Raw genomic sequence first — 23133 nt, 5'->3', positions numbered from 1 at the left:
CAGCTTACACCATTGCTGACTGTTGGGGGTGAATCATTGGCCCCCTGGGGGAGGGTTTGTAATTTAGGCGTTCTCCTGGATGATTGGCTGTCCTTAGAAGAACATTTGACGGCTGTCGCCAGAGGAGCTTTTTATCAGATCCGCCTGATTCGCCCTTTCTCGACCGGGATTCCCTTCGCACGGTCACTCATGCCCTTGTCACTTCCCGCCTGGACTACTGCAATGCTCTCTACATGGGGCTCCCCTTGAAGAGCACCAGGAGGCTCCAACTGGTCCAGAATGTGGCTGCGCGGGTAATAGAAGGGGCACCTTCTATTCCATATAACACCTCTCCTGCGCAGCCTGCACTCGTTACTGGTGGTCTTCCGGGTGCAATTCAAGGTAGTGGTCATCACCTTTAAAGCGCTCCATGGCACAGGACTGGGTTACCTTCGGGACCGCCTACTGCCACCTATAGCCTCCCATGGACCTGTGCGCTCCCATAGGGAGGGCCTCCTCGGTGCCGTCAGTCAAACAATGCCGACTTGTCGACTGTGGGGGCTCCAGCCCTATGGAATGAGTTGCCTCCGGTCTTTTAAACGCGAGCTCAAGACTTTTCTATTCCACCATGCGGGGCTAGCTTGAGGGAATTTTAAAATGGGTTTTAGGACTGTTTATTTTAGTGCTAATTTTAAATTTGGCCTGTTTAATTAGTTTTTAATATGTTTTTAAGCTTATTTATGTACTAGTTGTTTTTATTTGGCTGTTCACTGCCCTGAGTCCTTCGGGAGAAGGGTGGTATAAAAATCTAAATAAATAAATAAAATACTTGAGGAATTAGTTCATTTGGCAGGTTTGCAGAGTGTTTTCAGCCATAAAGTACCCAACCAGTTGGATTTGTCCAGCGAGTCACTGGTGATTAAAACCAACCAAAAGTACCAAGTTGTGTGAATACAGCTAAATTAGGTCAGGGATTGAACCTGGTAGAGGGTCAACGCAACCGATGTATCCGTCCAAATCTTTGGTGTCCACCTGAGATGATTCCACCTAACCAGAGAGCCAGTTAAGGCTGGTCTGGTGTTGCTGAGATCCCAGCGTGGACCTTCTTCTGAAGGCCTTTGTATGGCTTGACTGGACATATTTCCAAAATCTGGAACAAGGCATGAAGTTCCATCTGGCCCTCAGCCCACTCTGTCTGGTCAGTTGAGCTGGCTTTTCCCCCTTCCTGCCCCCTGCTTGATTAAACTTTGCAGCTGAGTTAGGACTAGACAAAATAGTTGTGGGGCAATTGCAGATCATCTGACGGAGATTATATGATGTAGTTGTTTGTGCGGCACAGAGAGCAATTTGTGTATGTGTGCTTGGCTGGCTCGCAGAATTGACGGGGAGAAACATTGGAGGCATGGGTTGGTCAACCAGCTACTGACCACCTGGAATCGAAACACAGAAAGCCATTTCAGCTCAGGGTTGGCCAAGTTGGTCCGAGGACAGGGTCGCTCAACCATGGCAACTTTTAAGATGGGTGGACTTCAACTCCCAGATTTCCCCAGCCAGCTTGGCTGTCCAGTTCCTAAACCAGTAGATTTCAACTTTTAAGATGGATGGACTGGAATTTCTGTTGCTAAACGAGGTGGTGGTTAAAGAAAGTTGGGTCCAATTTTGTGTTATTGTTTTTTTTTGCCACGGTTGTTCAGCTAATCGCTGCGGTCCTTAAGTGAATCCCAGGGTCACTAAGCAGATCTGGCTTCCCCCATTGACTTTGCTTGCTGGAACCTGTTTGGGGAGGTCACGACGGCGATCATGTGAAACCTTAGGATGCTGTAACCATGATAAGTGCATACCCCAGTTGCCAAGGGCCCAAATTTGGATCACATGACCAGGGGGATCATCCAACAGTTGTGTGTGCAAGAATCGCTGTAACTTCCAGTGGTCACTAAATGGATGGTTGTTAATCAAGGAGTAGCTGTACTTCATTACCCTCAGCCTTGGTTTTGTTGAAGGAGGTTGGTTGTGTCTGTGCCACACACCAAGCTATCAACAGGCTTTGCAAGACATCCCAGACGGATCCACATAATTCATTAAGCTGGAATTATTTTTAAAAAAAACACACACACACGGATGCTTACGAACCAGGCCATTCTGTGGGCAGCAAGATATCTGTGTGGCTTAACGAAAATTAAGTTGCACTTTGCTTTCTTGGCGTGCTTGGACAAGTGGTTATTTGTAGGTCTCCCTCCTCTTTCTCGCTGTAAACAAAAGGAAGGCTTGAGTCCCCATTTGCTAAGGAATCTCCAGGTGCAATGCCATTTAAATGTTAATTTGGCTGGTTTTTATTTTATTTATTTTATGGTCAAACAAATGGGCTAATGCCCCTTGATTGAAGTGCATTGCCTGTTTTCAGGGCCTCGGGAGAGCTTTTCCTGGGGGAAAGTGAAGTCTAACCTTTTTTCCCTTGTCATAGCTAATAAAGTTTGCTTAGGTCTTAATTTTTCTACCTCGCTTCACAAAGTAATTGAAACTTCCCTTTTGCCTTCCCTTCCGATCCCCTTCTCCTCGCGCCCCCCCAATGCCGGGGAAAAAAAATAACATGATTTGGTCAGTGAATAAATGGAATTTCAGCAAAGAAACTTAGCGACAAATTCATGTGGCCAATTTCTCTTTTAGTTAGACAGCTATTAATCAATTGGGTAGATGGTCCTTCCAGAGGCCATGACCCTAAAACACCCACACAAAAGGTAAAAGCATATTTTTACGGGAAGAAAGGAAAGCAAATAAAACATTTTAGGAGAATCGTTAGGCTTCTAAACGCACAAAATCAATTCTAGGTGATATTTTTGCTAGTTCTGGAGGACGTCTGCCATTCTTCCTTGTTTTTTCAAACGCTAAAATAGCACGTGGATTTTGGGCTATATTAAATGTGCTCTCGTGGTTGGAAGAAGGCCACCAGAAATTAATTCTATATACAATAATGCATATATAATTACATATATATGAATGAAAGGGAAGAGATTCATTGGCTGTTAGACTGATGGCTCATGAGATTCACGTTGCTTGCAAGGAGATTTTACTCTCTGTGAGATGGAGACTAAGCTAATTTTGTTTCTCCTTGAGAGATGGTATAGATGGAAAAGGAGCTGCAAGCTTTATAAGGAAAATATTAGAACTATTTTAAAACAGTGGATGGTCAGATACACAAGAGAATTATCTTGGAAGGAGTGAGTGCAATCAACTGTCCATTCTTGCTATGTGCTTGAGGAAGAAGAAGACGCCTTGAGGAGGAAGGATTAGTTTGGTTCCTGCAAAGTTGACCCCATGATCCAAAACCACAAAAACGAAACAGAACTACTTGTGTTTGTGAGTTCTCTCATGCGTGGAAGTGACGATGGAGAAGACACCAGGAATGGGGTGAGATCAGATCAGAACTAGAGCATTACCAGGCTCTTAATAAAATGTTTACTGGTATTAATCAAGTTGACATAAACAGCCAAGACAGAGGTGAGCAGGAAAAAAAATGCATAAATATACATCCATCCATCCTGAATTATTAGAATGGAATTTTTCAGACAACCTGGAATGAAATAGATGCAAAAGAGGGCAGTGATATGACCAGAAGATTGGAAATGGTCCTTCAAGAGAGATATTGAAGGAGCATTTCTCAGCCTTGGTGACTCTAGATGTGTGGACTTCAACTCCCAGGTTTCTGGGAGGTCTAAACATCTTAAAAGTTGCCAAGGTTGAGAAATGACTGCATTGAAAGAACTTGATTGCAACGGGCATCAGGCAGAAGAACCGTTTGTTATTGGTCATTCCTGAATCCAGGATGGCAAAGAATCACCAGAAATTCTGGAAAAGCAGCCCCTCAATCCATGTTGAGAACTTCCTAGCAGTAAGTTCAGCAGCAAACCGGTGACTGGCTCAAGGTATGTCTACATCTCTTGATTAGTGGTGACTGAGCAATGCTTCTTAGGAGATCATTCAGGCAGATTTTCCTCCCTAACCGCCTTTGGCTTCTGATCTTTGTTGGAGAATGACCTTTGCTGGAGAACCTGACCTGGAGGTTGTCTGGCTATCATTAGACACAGCAAAGCAATAAAACGGTGGAAATCTCCTGTGCTTTTATTAAGACTGCACTTAATAACAGTAAATGCACACGCTAAGCTTTTTCACTCTGTGTGGGCTGAGAACTTGTTTTCTTCCCTCTGTAAAGAGGCAGAAGACTTAAAAATGCACATTTTTAACGCTTTCTCCAGACCACCAGAGGTGATCCTCACCCAGGAAATGAGTTTTATCTCTTCTTTAGTAATAGCTAGATCTCGGCTAGAACTTTGAGCTAAAGATTGAGCAAGATAGCAAAGCAGTGAACTCCCAAATATTCCGAGCGGGGATATAGCCTTAAAGCAGTAGACGTCGACAGGGTTGTGTCACAACATAGGTGCAACATCAGACAACCAGTAAATGATGCAAACGGCAGCAAGATAGGAGGAAAATCTGTGTGTTTGCAACAGGAAAGAAACGGATAAGCAGATAGGAGGAGGAGACAGAGAGGTGAAACCGTATGTCAGCAGCCGGGTGAGAAATTGGAACAGTGGATTTCTCATAACCTGGATTAACAGGCCAGATGGATGCGGTAGCGGATGATAGTATCTCCAGGTGAATCATTGGTGACCATTCCGTGGGTTTATGAATGAGATCAGTCCAAAATCAAAGGAGATCCTGATACTAAAGGTGGAGTTAAGATGGACAGATGTCAACTAGGGTTGCTTTCATTTGGATTCCTTTACTTTTCAGGAGGTTCTCCTTGATGGTGGATGATTCCAAGAAACCTGGTTTGTGAAGAATCAGCGCCACTAAGCTGGTATTTTTGAGAGCATCTGATAGTTGCGGAATGTGGAGACCCAAAACTATGAGTTGAGCTAAACCCCAGATCCAAGTTTCATTGCGTTTGGTATCCGATTTGATTGAAGAAGAAGCATGAGAAGAAGTAGCTTCTTAAAAAGGGGTCTTCTGGGTACAGTGGGCTTTCTCCAGAATAAATAAGCATGCCAGTTACCTTCCTAGGTTATTAAAATGGGCTTCTGGGCACTTCCACTTGTGTAGGAGGGACACCTTGGCTTTACGGGTTTGTTGCGTTCTTAATTTGTGATGCAGGCTTCTTTGTTGCCGTCCAGCTTGAAACATTTGAACTTTCTCATTTCAGTAATGATCTGTTCATACCGGTTGGGGTTGCTGAGGAGGGGACTGGGGGGGCCATTCCCCAATTGGGAGGCACAGTCAGGAACCAGAGGTTAGAAGGCTACAGGCAAAGGAAGGTCACGACCTTGTTTCTCCAGCCAAGAAGACGGCCATAATGAGAGGTGATGTTCTCTCTTGAAAAAGGGGCAGTTGTTTGCATGAAGGAATGTGGATTCAAAGGGAAATACGCCGACCTCACGAGGATTAAGCCTCATTATTTGCCCTGTTTCTCCTCCACGAAGGAACAGGATGTAAGTTTCTGATAGGAAATGGTGCTGGAGCAAAGGGGGTGGGGGAGAAAACCAGAATGGGTCCCCTCCCTCCGAATTAGGCATGGAATGTGGAATTTAAGAAGGCCATTGAAGGTCCCACTCACTTCTAATCATCCTTATTAGAAGGCCCCTAATCTCTCTTGCTTGGGAACTTGCAAGTGATATTGGCAGTTGGCTTAAATTAATTAATGATCAAAAAATCCCCCCACCCCATAATGGACGTTTGTGGAACGGGGTGGGGGGGTGGGGGCTTTGTTTTGAGTGCCATTTTTTTAAGAGAATTGCTTTTGCAAGCACCATGGCGATATCTGCTTTCTGCTGGAGAAATTCCTTCCTGGGGCTTCCACAAACGCTTGAGTGACGGACATAAGCAAGGCAGGGTGGGGGACCGGGAAAGGTGATTTTAGGCCTATTGCAAGGGAGGGTTTTGGAAATGCAGAGGTGTGGGAGGGTGGGGGAGATTGATTCTGATTAAATCCTGAACGTTGGGATGGGAGAGATGCAACGTGTTGTCGTGTCCCACTCCTCCGCTGACGGCCGGGTCAGGGAAATCCGAATCAGGCGTGCCTCTGCACCTCTGCCAAAGTCCTAGCAAAGTCCTCAGGGCAGGCAGGAGACCAGAAAGTGACTTCAGCAAGATATGTTTAGACTTTGCCTGACTCAGAGAATGCCAGAAAGCAGAGCCTTTATATAGGCCATGGGGTGTGGCTCCATGACTCAGCACTTATCCAGGCCTGCCCCTCCCTTCCTTCTGTTGCCTCCATCTATCAAGTCTTCTGACGCGAGGGTCACTCCAGTCGGCAGCTGTTGGTAATTGACCTTCCTCAGGCTCACATGCTGTGGGGGAGGGGAGGGGTCTAGTTGCTCCGTTTGCCTGGGCATGGAGCCAGAGCTGGGGGCTGGAGGCATTTCTTCCTCTTCAGCCTGTCTGGGCATGGAGCCAGGGCTGGGGCCGGGAGGCATACTAGGACATTCCTCCGTGTTCGGAAGCAGATAAGAAGACCCCGGCTGAGGTGAGATTGGACGAGACACAACACGTGTATGAATGGAGCACCCATAAATCCTTTGAGAAGGAAATTGGGGGGAAATTGGGTGGATGGCAGGGGTGAAATGCTACCGGTTCACACCGGTTTAAACAAACTGATGGCGGCGGTAGCATGTGGTTTGGCGAACGGGTAGCGGCGGCAGCACGATGCTCCACCCACCCACCTGGACATCGTTCCTTCTTGGTTTTAACCCTCTGCACATGCACAGAAGGCTTTGCGCATGCGCAGAGGGTCCAGAGTTGCATGTGACGCATGCGCGGGGCACGCACTTCCGAAACGGTAGGGAAGGTAAGTAGATTTTACCCCTGGTGGATGGGAACTGTGTCTTTAAGGGTCCCAGACTTAACTGTGTCTTTAAGTCTCTAGTGCAGTGTTTCTCAACCGTGGGCCAACTTCCAGAATTCCCCAGCTACATTTAGGTAGGTAGAGAAAAGCATTTGGGGACAGCAAAGGAATCCTTCCCTGCTGTTACCTTGATTGCAGCCAGCAGTGAAAATTTATTCTCCTGGATTCTTCTGCATGGAGTCATGCACCTAAGATGCCATAAATTTTGGCTCGATTCTTCACATGTATGCATTTCCAGCCAGCAATTGATCTTGAGCGATCTACAGAATACAGAACAACACAGAACAGAGTTGGAAGGAACCTCGGAGGTCATCTAGTCCGACACCCTGCTCAGCTAGGAGATCCCATACTTTTCTGGACAGATAGCTGTCCACGCTCTTCTTAAAAGCCTCCACTGATGGAGCATCCACAACTTCTGGAGGCCAGCCATTCCGCTGGCTTATTGTCATGAAATTTCTCCTCACTCCTAGGTTGGTTCTGTCCTTGATTGGTTTCCATCGTTCGCTCCTTTTTCAGACGCTTCGGAGAGCTGGCTGGCTCTGCAAGCGTCGTGTGAACCTAGCCCATTGAGCTAGTTGGGTGTATTAGGCGGGACCTGAAAACGGATTAATTCAGAGATCAGATTGAGAGACCCTTCTGCAAATAAGTTTGCCATAGGATTTAGGAAAGTGGCAAATTTTACAATTAAATTTGGAAAGAGGCTTCTTTCTCCAGTCGACTTATTTAGATTTTAGCTAAGCCTGTAGCTTTAGGATTAGTTTTACGTGATTTATAGAAGATTAGAAGTTCTTGCTGGCCTTTCATCAGATAAGTTTCACGTTTATCTTGATTTATTAATTAGTTCTATTCTTCCTCTTCTCTCTTTTCGGTCCCATTGTTGAAACCTAATGATTATTTTGCTTTGCGCCAAATTATGATCTATGATTACAGCCATAAATCTCAAGGGACTTTTGTTTTGGCCTGTTTCACGCAAGGAGAAAAATTCGCAAGTTATTTATAGGCAGTTGTGTTTTGGGAGGCTGGACTTCTGAGGTTGTAAAAGTAGGATTTGGAAAGAGAAACGGAAGCGGGACTATGTAAAGAGGCAGACTTCTTTCTCTCGTTTCTTTCTTTTGTTTCCAGAACAGAATTAAGTTTTCTTAATGTAACTTTTGGCTCTAAGTGCGCACGGCATAAATCTCTCGGCTCCTTTTTCCCTGCCTTGCATTCTTTCCGTTGTAAATCCACAAGCCTCAATTTGTCAGTAAGTAAAATGGAGCTGGGGTTGGGGAGGAGTGATTTTAAAGAATAAAATCCCATCGATCTTGGGCGGTGCAAAGTATTTTTAAGTTCGTACCGCAGGAATAACTTAAAAATGTCTGGTTTTGGCGAGGAGCAACTGAGCAAGCCCACACGGCAGAAAAGTATGTAAGTTCCTCCTAGGAGCTTTTTGGGACCTTAAATCATTTTGGCCAGAATGGAACTTAGCGTTTTGTGGCATCGTGAAATTTATTAATGGTCACAATCCTCTTTTCTTTGAGTAGGAGTGAAATGATGCCCTTCGGTTGCTTATTGTGTGTGTGTGTGTGTGTGTGTAATGAAAGGAGGGTTTGCTGGGCATCCCACTTCCAGCTGTGGATTGAAAGGCAAATCCCCCCCCCCAAAAATAAAAAATAAAATTGCAGTTGCACAATGAATCATGGAGAACGTCCTCTTTCTGTGTCATCGTCCCTTGTTTCAAGATGGTGATGGCTGGGGGAATTGGGTTGGATGGTCCCTTCTAGCTGGATCCGACCTCAGATCATTTTTGCTCCAGGCGACCAAGGAGAGAATTTTATTTGTGTGTGCCCGTTTTTTTTGTAAGCAACAAAAACAACAACAACCCCTTTTGTGTTGTCTTTCCTGGTGCCAAGTTGTGTATTTCAGATGCTTTCTTGGTCTTTCTCTGTTCTGCAGAATTCTCCAGCAAGCATGTTAATTAGCAGTGATAAGAGGAACCTTAATCTCTCTTGATAAGGAGACCAGGCCAAGTTGAGTGTGAAATTGGATTAGCCTCGGATTCTTTTGATGGCTGATTTTCAGGGGAAGTCGTAAACCATTAAGAAAGGACAATGCACGCTGGTGTGTCCAGGAGGGAGACGGCATTTTAAGCTAAAAAAGCTGACCAAGTACTTCCGAAGAGGAAGGGTAACGGAAGAACCAAGTTAGCAGGGTGGAGCGTCTTGAGCTCAGCTGCATTTGGCCAATGGTGGTCATTGTGACCTTGTTGGCCACTTCTGGTCTTACAGTTGATGGACATTGGGTGTTGGAAGCTTCTCTGAACTCATGGAAGGTAAACAAAGAAGTTGAATGATCCCACCTACAGATAATTTTTGAAAATTAAAGACATTTTCTATCATGGTCTGGATGTGAGAAGGGTGGACACTCCTTTGGATCAAGGCGGTTAGTAAGACATCTTTGCCCGTGGCTTATTTTCTGAGCTAACACTGCACACTGAATTGTAAACCAAGTATCGGGGATTGTGATTCAGGCTATTGGTGACTTGTTGTGTTGTTCAGATAAGGCTGCGAGTGGCAAGCATCAGAAAATCTGAAAAGATGTGGCTTGAATAGGCAGAGAACAGTCAAAAGGGCATTTCTGGGCTGGCCAGCTGATTCTAAACTGATGACATGTTTAACTCCGCCTTCCAGCTCAGCCTATTCTCCTACATTTCTGTTCAATTTGATTGAGTCTGGAGGTTGGGTTACTGAACGGGGCTGCTTCTCAACAACAGCCCTGCGCAGACAAGGGGCACCCAAAGGGTGATGCGTGCTACAGGCTGGTTCTTTGTCCTTGGCCCATAAAATTTCAAACGGAGAAAAACAGGAAAGCTGCCCCAAGCCAAGCGTGACACGCTCGTCCGTGACTCAGCCTGCAATTTTTGGTCTGAGACATGGATTTAAGGACGGATTTACTTGACTGAAAAAAGATGACTCTGATCGGAAAACATGTTGAAATGGTTAGGGGCAGGGTTCAAACAAAGATCACGAGAAGCCTGAATCTTTATGCCAAGGGGTCTGGGCTGGGTTGCCCTCTTGCAAGGGCCATGCTGTCATACATTGAAGTTGCGTGAAAGCTGTGTGAGAGCCCTGGTAATCTCGGTGTGATGACTGCCAACCAAGCCACGAATCCTGGTTTAGTGCCGTGCAAAACTGCACTCACTGTTTCACTGACTTCCTGCATGTTGCGGCAGTGAGTTTGCACATCTGTTAACCTTTCTCTGAGGTCATGAGCACAAGGATGTAACAAAGGTCTTCTCTGGGACCTCCTCCTCTCCTCCCCCCCCCCTCACCTTGGAAGCTCCCTTGTGGTTTTTAGAAGATTGCTAGAGACCGATTTGTTTTATTGGGCCCTTAACTCAGCCTTCTGTCTGGTGGGCTGCTTGATTTATGATGACTCCCGGGTTTGTTCTGAATTATTCCTAATCCTTGCTTTTAGGAGGCTTCCCTCGGGTAACCCACCCTGAGTGGAGTTACAAGAGGTTGGGCAGGTTCTAAGAAGCCATAGGGTGGAGATTGGCACAGCGAAGCTCCCCGGGGGTTGGCATGGGTGCCTGCGCTCAAGTTCTCCCTTTGATGTGTGGTTTTTTTTTTTAGGTGATCACTTGAAAGTTTGCCCTCAAGGCTCCACCTGCTGTTCCCAGGCCATGGAGGAGAAGTACTGGCAGCAGAGCAGGCAAGATTTCAGCCATGCCGTTGTTGAGCTGAGCAACAATTTGCAAGGCACCTTCGGTTCCCGATACAAGAAGTTTGATGGTGAGTCTCTGCTGGTTCAGACAGGGCTAGTTTGGGTCATCTCTTCTCCCCTCCCCTCCTCTTTTGTCTCCTCTTCTCCGCCCCTCTCTTCTCCTCTCTCCTCCCTTCCTTGTCTCTCTTCTCCCCTGCCCTTCTCCCTTCTCTCCTCTTTTGTCTCTTCTCCTCTCCTTTTCTCCCCTCCCCTCCTGTCCTCTCTTCTCCTCCTCTCTCTCCTCCCCTCCCTGTCTCTCTCCTCCCATCCTCTTTTGTCTGGTCTCCTTTCCTCTCCCATGACTTCTCTTGCTGGGTGATACCCGAGTTGTGGAACCCAGGTTAGACTGACCCTTGCTTGGTGCAAACACCCCCAGCAGATGCATCGATGGAGCCTCTTTGAGTGGCCCAGGTGGGGAACGCAACCATCTATCCACTTTGGTTCCTAAGTACCCACATAAAACCTGGAACCTGCCTTTCAACCTGCGGCTCTCGTAAAAAAACCTTGTTGACTCATCCCCAAGTCTTAGTCCGATGGATCTGGGGAGCATTGTGGTTCGTGGGTTGCTGTGGGGATTGTAAACCGAGACGCAGGTGGGTTTATTTCCCCCCACACTGTTTGTTTCCAGCTCTTTTATTCACGGCATAACGTCTGCCTCCTCTCGGACAAAGGAAAACGTCTCTTTTTATTTCTTGTCTGGCGTTGCAAGGAGACCTCAAAACAACACAGGACCCCAAAGGTCATTTCGGAACCTGTTTTGGTTTGGTGGTTTTTCCGCCAGAGTTAAAAAAAGATGCATGTTTCTGCTTTTGTGGCTCCCCCCCACCCCCACCCCACTCCCCCCACCCGTTAGCTGTTACTCTTCAAAGCGCAGTTGTGACGCAGCAGCACAGGCAGCCTGGGAATGGACAGGCTGAAATCTGACCCCAAGAGACGGGGGGGGGGGAGGAGAGAAGGGGGGGCAGGAACAAAAGAGGGATGGGCATTTTCTTCCGGGGTTCGCATCTGGTCGCCATGGAGAAAAATCTATCCAGGCGGGTCGCCAGGAGTTAAAAAGAAAGACTTGACGGCACATTCCCCACCCACCCACCCAATCATTGAGTAGTGGGATGGGACTGTTGATGGCCTTAAAAGCCAGGTGTGCCCCCCCCCACTAGGAAGCAGAAGATAGGACCCGGGAGGAAGCCCCCACTCAATCCGACCTTTCTCTCAGCAGAGACATGGGGGAGGGGGGGGGCAGCCTGTAGGAAGCGAAAGGGAATACAGAATAACAAGAGTCAGAAGGGACCTTGAAGGTCTTCTAGTCCAACCCCCTGCTTGAGCAGGAGATGGTAGACCATCCTGGACCAATGGCTATCCAGGCTCCTCCTAAACACCTCCAGGGGTAGACGACCACCCACAACTTCTGTTGATTGTTTTCACTGCTAGGAAGTTTCTCCTTAATTCCAGGTCGCTTCTCTCCTTGGTTACGTTTCCATCCATCCCTTGTTTCTTGAACCTGCCTTCAGGTGTCTTGGAGCAGGGGGTCTCCAACCTTGGTCCCTTTAAGACTTGTGGACTTCAACTCCCAGAATTCCTCAGCCAGCTTTGCTTCTGGGAGTTGAAGTCCACGAGTCTTAAAGGGACCGAGGTTGGAGACCCCGGTCCTTTCTCTTCTTTAGACCAGACATAGTCAGTTCCTGCCAACTGTTCGTCAGATGTTTTGGCCTCCAGATTCCCCAATCGTTTGGTAGAGTCTCAACATCTTTGCCCCCCATCCACCCGTATGGGTGGGAGTCACTTCTGGGCATGTACAAACCCTGGGAGGAGAAGGGAGGTGGGAACTGTTTACTGGCGCTCAGGCAGCCGTCCAACTAGGAGTAACCGTTCAGGGTTGCCCTCACTCTGGCCTGGCTTCCAGCTGCAGAAAAGCCCAGCAAATTGACATTTTGGGGGAGGATTTTTTTGTGTTTTTTTTTTGGAAGGCAGACAGATGGCTTGCAAGTCGTTGTCCCACCCTCCCCCCAAGCTCATTTTCTTGCCCCTCCCTCTCTAAAGCTTCTTTAATTACGAATGCAAACTCAACTAGGCTTTCCTTCCCTCCTTCCCTTCCTTCCTTCCTTCCTTCCTTCCTTCCTTCCTTCCTTCCTCCCTCCCTCCTTTTCTTCTCTTCCTTCCTTCCTTCCTTCCTTCCCTCCTTCTCTTTCTTTTCCTTCCTTCCTTCCCTCCTTCCTTCCTTCTTCCTTCCTTCTCTTTCTTTTTCTTCCTTCTTTCCTTCCTTCCTTCCTTCTCTTTCTTTCTTCCTTCCTTCTCTTTCTTTCTTCCTTCCTTCCTTCTTTTCTCTCTCTCTGTCTCTCCCCCTCCCTCCCTCCCTCTCTCCCTCTCAGTGTCTCTTTCGCCTTTTCTCTCTTTCCTGTGCCGATAAGTGCTAACAGATGGTTCTCCAAGCCAAATGGCTCTCTGGAATTCTTGGAAGGCTCCTGCTCAGATCTTCTGCTCCTGGGGGAGACACAGAGAGGTGTCAGGAGACACCCAGGGAGTCAAATTGCAGAAGACGGGGTCTGATCCAGGGCAGAGAGTCTTTTGTCCAGCTCTTGTTCAGCTATGCCAGCAAATGTTTAGGGCAAGGATGTCCAGCCTTTAAAGATTTGTGGACTTCGACTCCCAGAATTCCCCAGCCAGCATGGGGAATTCTGGGAGTCGAAATCCACAGGTCTTAAAACGTTCCTGGTTTAGAGAAAAGAGTCGACAAGGATGAATTGACCATTGTGTTGGATAAAAGCCAGAGGGACTTAAGGTCCCTGTTTCCACACCCTGGATGGTTTTGAGACCCTCCCTGTCTCCTGGCCCCAATCATTCTCCCCCAAAGAGAAATGATTTCCGTTGAATCGCTGGGCAGACCAAACCCCACTCCCCCCCACATTTTTGAAGTTTGGAGAGGTGGAAGATTTAACAGGAAGAGCCCATCTGTTTTGATGTCACCATTCAGAGGCTGCTCACACCCTGTCCCCGATTCTGGCACGTAGATGGCATGCACACACACACACACACACACACACACACACACACACACACACGTGGGCAGTTCCTGCCACAGGCCCACCAGAATCTCAGGGACCGAACTTGTGAGTAGGCCCAGTCTTGTTTCCAGCACTTTGCCTGCCTGGCAGCTTGCTATGACCCAGGGGTGAAATGCTCCCGGTTCCGGACCGGATCGCCCGATCCGGTAGCGATGGCGGTGGGTGGTTCGGAGAACCAGTAGCAAAAATCCCTGCCCCGCCCACCCCCGCTGAGCCACGCGATCATCAGAGGGTGTGTTTTTTACTTTTAAAAGCATTTTTTCTTCGGCTGAAAAAATGCTTTTAAAAGTAAAAAAAAAAAAGCCTCTGACGATTGTGCGGCTCAGCTGGGATCGTCGGAGCCTTACTTCCTGGTTTTTAACTTCTTCGCATGCGAAGAAGATCAATAACAACAACAGCAGCAGCAGCAACAACAATAGAAATGCAGCAAAAAGGGCATTTTCTGCCCTAAACTCAGCAACAACCCAACCCCCCCCAATTCCCGATGGCCTTGTCCACTTGTCCATCAGCACAATTTCATCCTAAACCAAATGGAGCAACAGCTCTCTGGCTATTCATAGTTCAGGGTCTTCCTAAGACATTCCCCCCCCTTCCCTTTCAGCTTCTGCAGTGGGGTTCACCCTCCCCATTGAGAATTTCAAGGCTCCCTCCGAGTTGCAAACCCTCCCCCCTCGCCCCCCCCACTGTAAACCACACACTTTTTTTTTTACAATGCTGTAAAAACAAGAAAGTAATCTTTCAAAACGTCCAGCCTGTGTTTGGGAACAAGCCCTGCTCCCAAGACAAACAAAAGGCGTTAATTCATTTTGTCCTTCAAACTGTCAAGATAGCAACTTGCCCACCCACCATTCTTTCTCTCCCCCACCCGCCCCCTCCAACTACCTTCTCAAGGTTGGAGCGTTTATCCCTGGGCCACCTTGAGGCTCGTTAATCAGTATCGATCTGCCTTCTCCAAGGGGGGAAATTAATACTTAACCTCAGAACAGCCTTCATAGCAAATTCTCACCTGGGCTACTTGCCACTTGCCTGTTTGGCGAACCGCTCTGGGATTGGGGTGTTGGGCTGCAAGAACCACTGGAGCAGCTGTCCTCTTGGGACATTGGCTTAGTCAACCCCAAATCTCAGTTCTGCTGCGGGAATATGTCTGTGGGTGGGTGGGGGCTAGATTGGGATTGTAGGGTCCTCAGCTGTGCTCTTCGTCTACTCAGGGCCTTCCCAACCGACCAGCAGTTTAATTAGCAAGAAAGAGAATTTTAGAACAATTGACCAGTGGAACAACTTGCCTTACAGAAATTGTGGGCGCTCCATCCCAGGAGGTTTTCAAGAAGAGACTGGACTGTTATTTGTCCAGAATACTATCAGGCAATTGATGTGCGGACTTTTAATATTTCTGGACTCCCAAGTTGACCACGAAATTCTGGGAGTGGTTGAAATCCACAAGTCTTTAAAAGTTGGAAAGTCCTGGTATAGGGTCTCCTTCTGCTTGAGCAGGGGGTTGGACTAGAAGACCTCCAAAGGTCCCTTCCAGCTCTGTTCTGATTGATTGATTGATTGAAATGGTCTAAGGTCTCCTGCTTGAGTAGGGGGTTGGACTAGAAGACCTCCAAAGGTCCCTTCCAACTCTTATTTATTCTAACCAGCCCAAAAAAAAAACTGGCCACGCACCAAAACCTCAGTGCCTGGCCTTTAAGTTCAGGATGGTTATTTTCAGAGCCCACATGATTCTGAGGTTTAATTCTCCAGGTAAGCTGTCCAAAGAGGAAACTGATCTGGACTCTTGATTCAAAGGTCAGGAAGGCAGAGGATTGGAGAGAGAGGGGGGAGAGGAAACGAGCCTTCAAAATGATTAAGTGAATTAGAAATTAATACCTCCCACCCTGTTTAACCTAGCAGAAAGCAGGAGAGAAATGCAGACAGGAAGTGCCCGTCATGGGAAAGGGGAGACACCTTGGTGCTAATCCTGGCCATGGGGTACTTTATGGTGGGAGGTGGGGAGGGGTCACCGTGCAGACAGAAGCTTTCTCTTGAGGGTTCTGCTTAGCTTCTGTTCCTCAAGCTCATCTTTTGTTAGCCAAGACTGTCTCAAGTGCCCACGGCTACATTCAAAAAGTCCATAGAGATTCTCAGTCCTCCAGGTCAGAGGTCTCCAACCTTGGTCCCTTTAAGACTTGTGGACTTCAACTCTCAGAGTCCCTCAGCCAGCAAAGCTGGGAGTTGAAGTCCACAAGTCTTAAAGGGACCAAGGTTGGAGACCCCTGCTCCAGGTCATAGTTGCCCCAAAGGTGCTTTTTCAGGAGGCCTCTGGACTTCCTTGTTTTGTTTTGTTTTCTTTGAAGACGTTTCTCTTCTCCTCCAAGAAGCTTCTTCAGCTCTGACTGGATGGGGGAGAATGGAGCTGAAGAAGCTTCTTGGAGGAGAAGCGAAACGTCTTCGAAAGAAAAAACCAGAAAGTCCAGTTGCCTCCTGAAAAAGCACCTTTGGGACAACCATGACCTGGATGATGGAGAATCTCTACAGACTTTTATCTGTATAATTTGGGATGAACACCCTTCGAATGTTTTCAAAGTAGGAATAGATTTCCAGAGGGGAAAAAATTGCAGCTACAGGAACCAGGAGCACAACTCAGGTGACCCCGAGGACACAGGTAAACCTCCAAGTGCTTCAAGGACCCTTTAAAAGGATGCAAATGACCAGCTGTCTGCAAGGAATATAAATCCTTTCATTGCCCACTATCCTGTCAGAACTGAAGAAGCTTCTTGGATGAGAAGCGAAACGTCTTCAAAACGGAAAAAACCAGAAAGTTCAGTTGCCTCCTGGGGGAAAAAAAAAGAGCACCTTTGGGCCACATTCAAAAGCAACTTTCTTCTAGATGTATTTGAAAAATCCCCCCCACCCCTCCTCAAAATGTCCTGAGTCAGACTTTGTTTGTGCTGGAGCCCTTTGAAGATTTAAAAAAAAAATGAATTCCAACCTACTGCAGCCTGTCTTTAAACAAGGTTTAAATTCAAAGGGGGCCAAAGTTATTTCCCCCCCTCTCCCCGGCTGCCTCTCTCTTTCTCTCTCTCTCTCTCTCTCTCTGCTCCAGTTTCTAACCACTCTGGAGTCAAACACACTGCCCCTTTGAGGGTGAAGCACAGAGGACTCTGTGATTCAAACCTATTTGCCCGACCCAGGTCTGGAGAAGACACCCAGAGCTCTGGAGGAAGAGTCCACCGATGTTTTCCCCTTGCCAGGAGGGGCTGGGCTTGCTGCGCGTAGTCCAAATCCCAGCCCCATGGATCCTCTCGCCCTGTGAATTCACCTGACTCCTCAGCTCTTCCCCAGTTTAGAGGGATATTAAATCATAAAACCGTTCCATGCAGGGTGGGTGGGACCTGGTAATCCTGCAGAGAACCTCTTTGTGGGAAGGCCCACTTTTCATGTTACAGACATCTGTCCCTTATTAGTTATTTCTTAGGTGATTACATAGCGGCATTAAACGTTTCTTGTTGGGCTTTCTTGACATCTCTCTGAGGAGCCCCTCCTGAACACAATCCTGACGGTACTTTCTGGCCGCAGAGGGCCTCCGCCCACCCGTTCAACTCTCTTCTCTTGAGGTTGCATTTTCCAGGCATAGGGCGGAATATTCTCACAACCAACACTTGTATTGCTGCGAACCTGCCTGCCTGTGACTGGTTGGTTTTCTTTTTTCTTGGGCCCTCAAAAGACCATTGTGTGTCCACTTGGCCAACCATAGTAGGGGCCATAGTTCCCATCCTTGCTGAACTCCTGGAAGATGATTGAGGTTCTGAAGACTTGACGTTCTACAGTATGTGTAGATTCAACCTTCTCTTCCTGGGTTTGGATGATACATTGAGCCTTGAACAGATCACATGATCTGAGTTCACATAACACAGAAAGGTAGCCGAGCTTGAGCCAACTTAACCAACGTTGATTTGGCGATGAACACGCCATCCACCGTATCCAGATAAGGTTGCCTTCACTGTTTCGATGCATATTTGGGGGTAAATTGACTTGGACCTCTAGATTTGACATAATAGGAATATACGTAAGAAGCATCAGTAAGAAATGGACTTACTGAGTTGGCTTTTTCTGTATCTCGCGTCAGAAAACGATTCAAAATATTCTCCCTTCTTGATTAACTCTTAAATCTTTTGCTTATTATCCTATTTCTAGTCAAAGAATAGAGAAGCTTCGGCATATTGTGGGTAATATTCCTGCCACAGCATCTGCAGGAGGGTCAAAAGGTCAAGATCGGAGTTACCATCCTGTGTCCCAAAGTCCCTGTCCTCCCCCACCCTTTTTTTTTTTTATACATGGGCCGTATGTACATAACAACTACAATCTTTCCAACCACACAATTGTGGTGACCATCTTGACTTTCCAACCCAACCTGTGGACACTGCCGATCCTTTCCAAACATGGGTGGAACGTTCTCCAGAATGTCACCTTAGACAGTCAGTGTCTTCTTTCTCTTTCTCCCTCCAGAATTTTTTAGGGAGCTCCTGGACAACGCCGAGAAATCCTTGAACGACATGTTTGTACGGACTTACGGCCTCCTGTACATGCAGAACTCGGAGATGTTCAAGGACCTCTTTGTGGAGCTGAAGCGATACTACGCGGGCGGCAGGGTCAACCTGGAAGAGATGCTGAATGACTTTTGGGCCCGTCTGCTTGAGCGGATGTTCCGCCTGGTCAACCCCCAGTATCACTTTTCGGACGAGTACCTGGAGTGCGTCAGCAAGTACACCGAGCAGCTGAAACCCTTTGGAGACGTCCCACGGAAGCTGAAGCTGCAGGTGACGCGGGCTTTCGTGGCAGCTCGCACCTTTGCCCAAGGCCTGGCCGTGGCCAAGGATGTGGTCGCCAAAGTGTCTGCGGTGAGTGGGGACTCTTGCTTCAGGGGTGGGCGACTTGCAGAACCCATTTGAGGTGGGGGGGAAATCACCTTTTTCATAGGAGGTGTCCCAGACAACTGATCGCATTGATCGCTCAAATTTGAAAATAAATCATAGGGAAAACCCAAGAAGTCAAGATCGCAGCTGCAGTGTGTGTCCAAACACACATGCACAAAAGAACAAAACAAAACAAAACAAAAACCTATCCCAAAATGCACAGGTACCGTATAGGTGGTACCTCGCTCAATAGTAGTAACTGTGAGAGGGATCTTGGAGTCCTAGGGGACAAACATTTAGATATGAGCCAGCCGTGTGCAGCAGCTGCCAAAAAAACCAACACAGTTCTAGGCTGCATAAACAGAAGGATAGAATCAAGATCACGGGAAGTGTTAACACCACTTTATAAGGCCTTGGGAAGGCCACTCTTGAAATACTGCATCCAGTTTTGGTCACCACGATGTAAAAAAGATGTGAAGACTCTGGAGAGAGTGCAGAGAAGAGCAACAAAGATGCTTAGGGGACTGGAGGGCTACAACCTATGAAAAACGGTTGCAGGAACTGGGTATGTCTAGTTTAATAAAAAGAAGGACTAGGGGAGACATGATAGCAGTGGTCCAATATCTCAGGGGCTGCCACAAAGAAGAGGGAGCCAAGCTATTCTTCAAAGCCCTTGAGGGCAGGACAAGAAGCAATGGGTGGAAACTAATCAAGGAGAGAAGCAACCTGGAACTAAGGAGAAATTTGCTGACAGTGAGAACAATCAGTGGAACAACTTGCCTCCAGAAGTTGTGAATGCTCCAACACTGGAATTTTTTAAAATGAGATTGGATAACCATTTGTCTGAAATGGTACAGGGTTTCCTGCCTAAGCAGGGGGCTGGACTAGAAGACCTCCAAGGTCCCTTCCAATTCCTATTCTATTCAAAAGGGGGAAGGACTTCAGTTGTGCAGTTGCTGTTGTCATCTTGTAGGAAGGAATAAATAAGGTCAGAAAGTGTGTGTGAGAGTGGAGAAGGATCCATCTATTGGGGGTCATCGACTCTCCCATGGCTGGTCCCACCGTAAGTCCACCTTCATGGAGAACCTCATGAGACAGTTGAGATCTGTAGACAAAGATTCTAAAGGAGGCAGTGAGTTTACTTGGCTTTAATAGAGCAAAATTTCACTTTTTTCAAATGGTCCAAGCAAGAATCACTGAGGTTTTCCTCCTGTTAAATTTGAAAAAAGAAAAGAAAAGAAAAGAGAGAGAGAGAGAGAGAGAGAGAGGGAGAGAGAGAGAGAGAGGTGATGATAATGAAGAAAGAGCTCTGGATGTTTTCTGCTTCTAGGTCTTCTTGAGCCAGGCCCTCGCAAATCTTTTGTCCTTAAGGGGCACTCTTTTAATTCAGCCTAATTGACTGCAAGGAGCAGATTAACGCCCGGCTGCAAATTTGGGAGGCTGTTTTGTGGGCAGTTTCCACCCACCGCCCTGCTCTCCGTCCATGGGAATTTATGCATACATTTTTTGTGTCTTTGGGCTATGAGAATTTTTCCTTCAACGTATTCTCTCATTTCCCCTTGGAAATTGCAAAAGTCGGCGTGGGGAATCATGTAATATTATTGAACTCCTGACAGGCATTAAAATCAACAGGTTTAAATTGCTGGGCAACATGGAGATTTCCTGCCCAAACCTTGGGGCAATCTTATTATATATATTTAGAAGAAAGGAGGGGGGGGAAGTTGGGGGGGGGGAGAAATATGTAAGCCAGACCCCGCAGTGACTCATGCAAGAAAGAAATCTGATATTTTGCAACTCATAGACTAGAGAAATTTCTGGGTAATGAAGACCATATGGCTAAATGTCATTCAAATTACGCTGGAGCCAAAAAAAAAAGGAAAGAATGGGGATTTTTTTGTTTGGCATGAATAGATTCTGGCAGCAGTGTGGGTCCACGCCCCAATTAAGTGATTAATCGGGTTGTTTTGAAAGGGGTCAAAAGTGGTTACTAATAAGGCAGGTGAATTTGACGGCATGGTCACGGTCTCCAAAGGTGACAGGCTGCTTATGCTGTGAGGTTCCAATCGCTGCCTGAGATCAGAAGTCAACAGAGCGATGTGAAGATTCTCCCCAAATGTTGGCCAATCCAATTTACTTTATTCATGAAATTGCCCAATCCGGTGGGCTGGTCGCGTCCGGGTTATCCTGCGCTTTCTGATTGGATGGGATCACCTAGGAAAGAGGTCTCCAACCTTGGTGGCTTTTTAAGACTTGTAGGAGTTCCAACTCCCAAAATTCTGGCCGGGGAGTTCTGGGAATTGAAATTCCATCTAGGTCTTAAAGTCAACAATTCGGGAAACCCTGCTCTAAATTAAGAAGAAGGGAAAAAAAGCCTTTGGAATTGGATGACCAGCTGGGGAATTCTGGGAGCTGAAGTTCACAAGTTTTAAAGTCATCAAGGTTTGGATGATCACCCTGACTTGGTGATTAAATAAGAGAGGAAGAAGACTCTAAGAAGGAAAATGGTGCGGATTTTTGGCCAAATCTTGTAATCTCTGCCTCTGTACAAAGTGAAGCTCAGGAAGTCTGTCGTAATTTTGCAGAAGAGGGCTCTTCTGGGTTTTAAATGGTGAGATTCACCTTTGATGCTAATCTCTTCCAAGTTTGCTTCTGGTCCAGCTTGTGCCCTCTTGTGTTGTTTATTATCGTTCTGTGTGATGTTTGTGCAAACTGCCCAAGTCATCGGGCAGGGTAAAGACCCAATTCGGTCATCCTCCTCACCATCTTGGAGAAATTAACAGAAGGCAGTTCACAGATTTCTTACCCTTCTGCCTATAATTTTTGAAAATTAAAAACGGGAACTCTCGGTACTAAACTGCCTACGCACCACAAGCACATGTGGCGAAGTGGATTAAAATAACTCTGACAATAATAAACCTGTATTGTTGGCGTCACTTTCTGTCTTTCTCTTGCACGACTGAAATAATTGTAAGAGTCCTTAATGTAGACTGGGGTTCCATCCACCTGCAGTCCTTCAGCAGAGGAAGGTGTTGAGATGTTGACAACTCATGCAGAGATAGGTTGATGGTTGGGTGTTCAAATACCCAACCCAAGTACTGTCTTCAGATTTTGAACTCAGAATGGGGTGAGGGGGGGAGGTGTCTCAATTTAAGTTGTTGGTAACAGGACTAAGAACCACAGTTGGCGGCTTCTTCTTCTTCTCCTCCTCCTCTTCCTCCTTCTCCTTCTCCTTCTTCTTCTTCTTCTTCTTCTTCTTCTCCTCCTCTTCCGTTTCTGGAAGTGGGCAGAAATGTGAACCAAGGTAGCTTGGATACAGCACGGACACCTTCCCTGTACTTGTCAGCCCAGGAGTCACTGATAGCTGTGGAAGGTGTCCCGCCTGTCTTAGCTTCCAGTTGTGGCCTTGTTCTCCTGGTGTCTTCTCCTTCGCCATCTGTTTTCTTTTTTTAAGGGGGTCATTGGAGATGGGCAGAATTGGGACACAAACTGGACCAGGCATGGATACCTTCACCGCATCTGTCAGCAGCTCCAGTCACTGAACACCCTGGGAGGCCTCCATACCTATCTTTACTCTTAGTTATGGCCTTGTAGGTGGAGATGATGGTGTCCTCATTGCCTCAGACAAATTTATAAGTGACGGTCAGCACCCTTAACACGGTGTCTCTTCCTCTCTCCGTTGCCCCTCTCCCTTCTCCTCAAAGGTCAACCCCACGCCCCAAGGGGTTCGCGCCCTGACCAAGATGATGTACTGCCCATTCTGCCGTGGCTTCGTGGCCATCAAACCCTGTTACAACTACTGTTTCAACGTCATGCGCGGATGCCTGGCCAACCAGGGGGAGCTGGAGACCGAGTGGAACAACTTCATAGGTGAGCAGGGCTGGGTCGGCCTCTCTCTCTCTCTCTCTCTCTCTTTTTTAATGATGGAACAAAAGGGCTCTTTTACGAGAGCACAAAGGTGGCCATTCAGGCTTGGAGACTGGTTGGCGTTTGCTTTTGCCCGCTGCTAAAAAAAAACAAAACTTGGTTTCTCACGAAGGGAAGGGTTGGTGGAGAAGACCCAGAGAAAAGAATAGAAGGTGGAGGGGGGGATGGGCAGGTTCTTTATTTATTTATTTATTTATTTTTAAAAAGGCACTTTGTCCCCCCACCGAGAAGACACTGCAGAGGGGGAGCTAGGAAGTCCTGTGGAGTGAAGGACCTTTTGATTCAAATGTAAATCTCCTGTGGGGGCAATGATCAGTCAGGGGTCTGGAACAGTGAGAGTAGTAATTTCTCAAGGAGAAGGGGGCCGGGTGCATGTGTGAGACCCTTCCTTCCTTTCCCTTCCCCTTTGTTGACCTTCCCTCCCTTCTTCCCTTCTCTTCCACTTCGTTGACCCTTCCTTCCTCCCTCTCTCCCTCCCCTTCCCTTCCTTTCCCTTCCCCTTTGTTCTTCCTTCCTTCCTTCCTCCCTCCCCCCCCCTTCATTTCTGGACCACTTGGGTCCTGGCTTTGCACCAGGATGATTTATGTCGATGTGGAGATGGCCGGCCGGCCTCCTGAATGACTCCACAGTTGATCTC

The 23133-nt window shown here is 47.2% G+C and overlaps 1 protein-coding gene across 1 annotated transcript in view; it reads left to right on the top strand.

The window, feature by feature from the left end:
* Window positions 1–23133, top strand: part of GPC4 (glypican 4) — a 40796-nt gene that overhangs the window by 11533 nt on the left and 6130 nt on the right. Inside the window, exons 2-4 of the mRNA XM_058196756.1 lie at window positions 10489–10647; window positions 18166–18557; window positions 22274–22439. Of these exons, the coding sequence (XP_058052739.1) occupies window positions 10489–10647; window positions 18166–18557; window positions 22274–22439 (717 nt within the window). The remainder of the gene's footprint in view (window positions 1–10488; window positions 10648–18165; window positions 18558–22273; window positions 22440–23133) is intronic.

This window comes from Ahaetulla prasina, chromosome 11 (genome assembly GCF_028640845.1).
Source record: "Ahaetulla prasina isolate Xishuangbanna chromosome 11, ASM2864084v1, whole genome shotgun sequence".
Lineage (NCBI taxonomy): Eukaryota > Metazoa > Chordata > Lepidosauria > Squamata > Colubridae > Ahaetulla > Ahaetulla prasina.
Note: the sequence above shows the minus strand (reverse complement) of the source record. Positions and strands in the feature narration are given on the sequence as shown.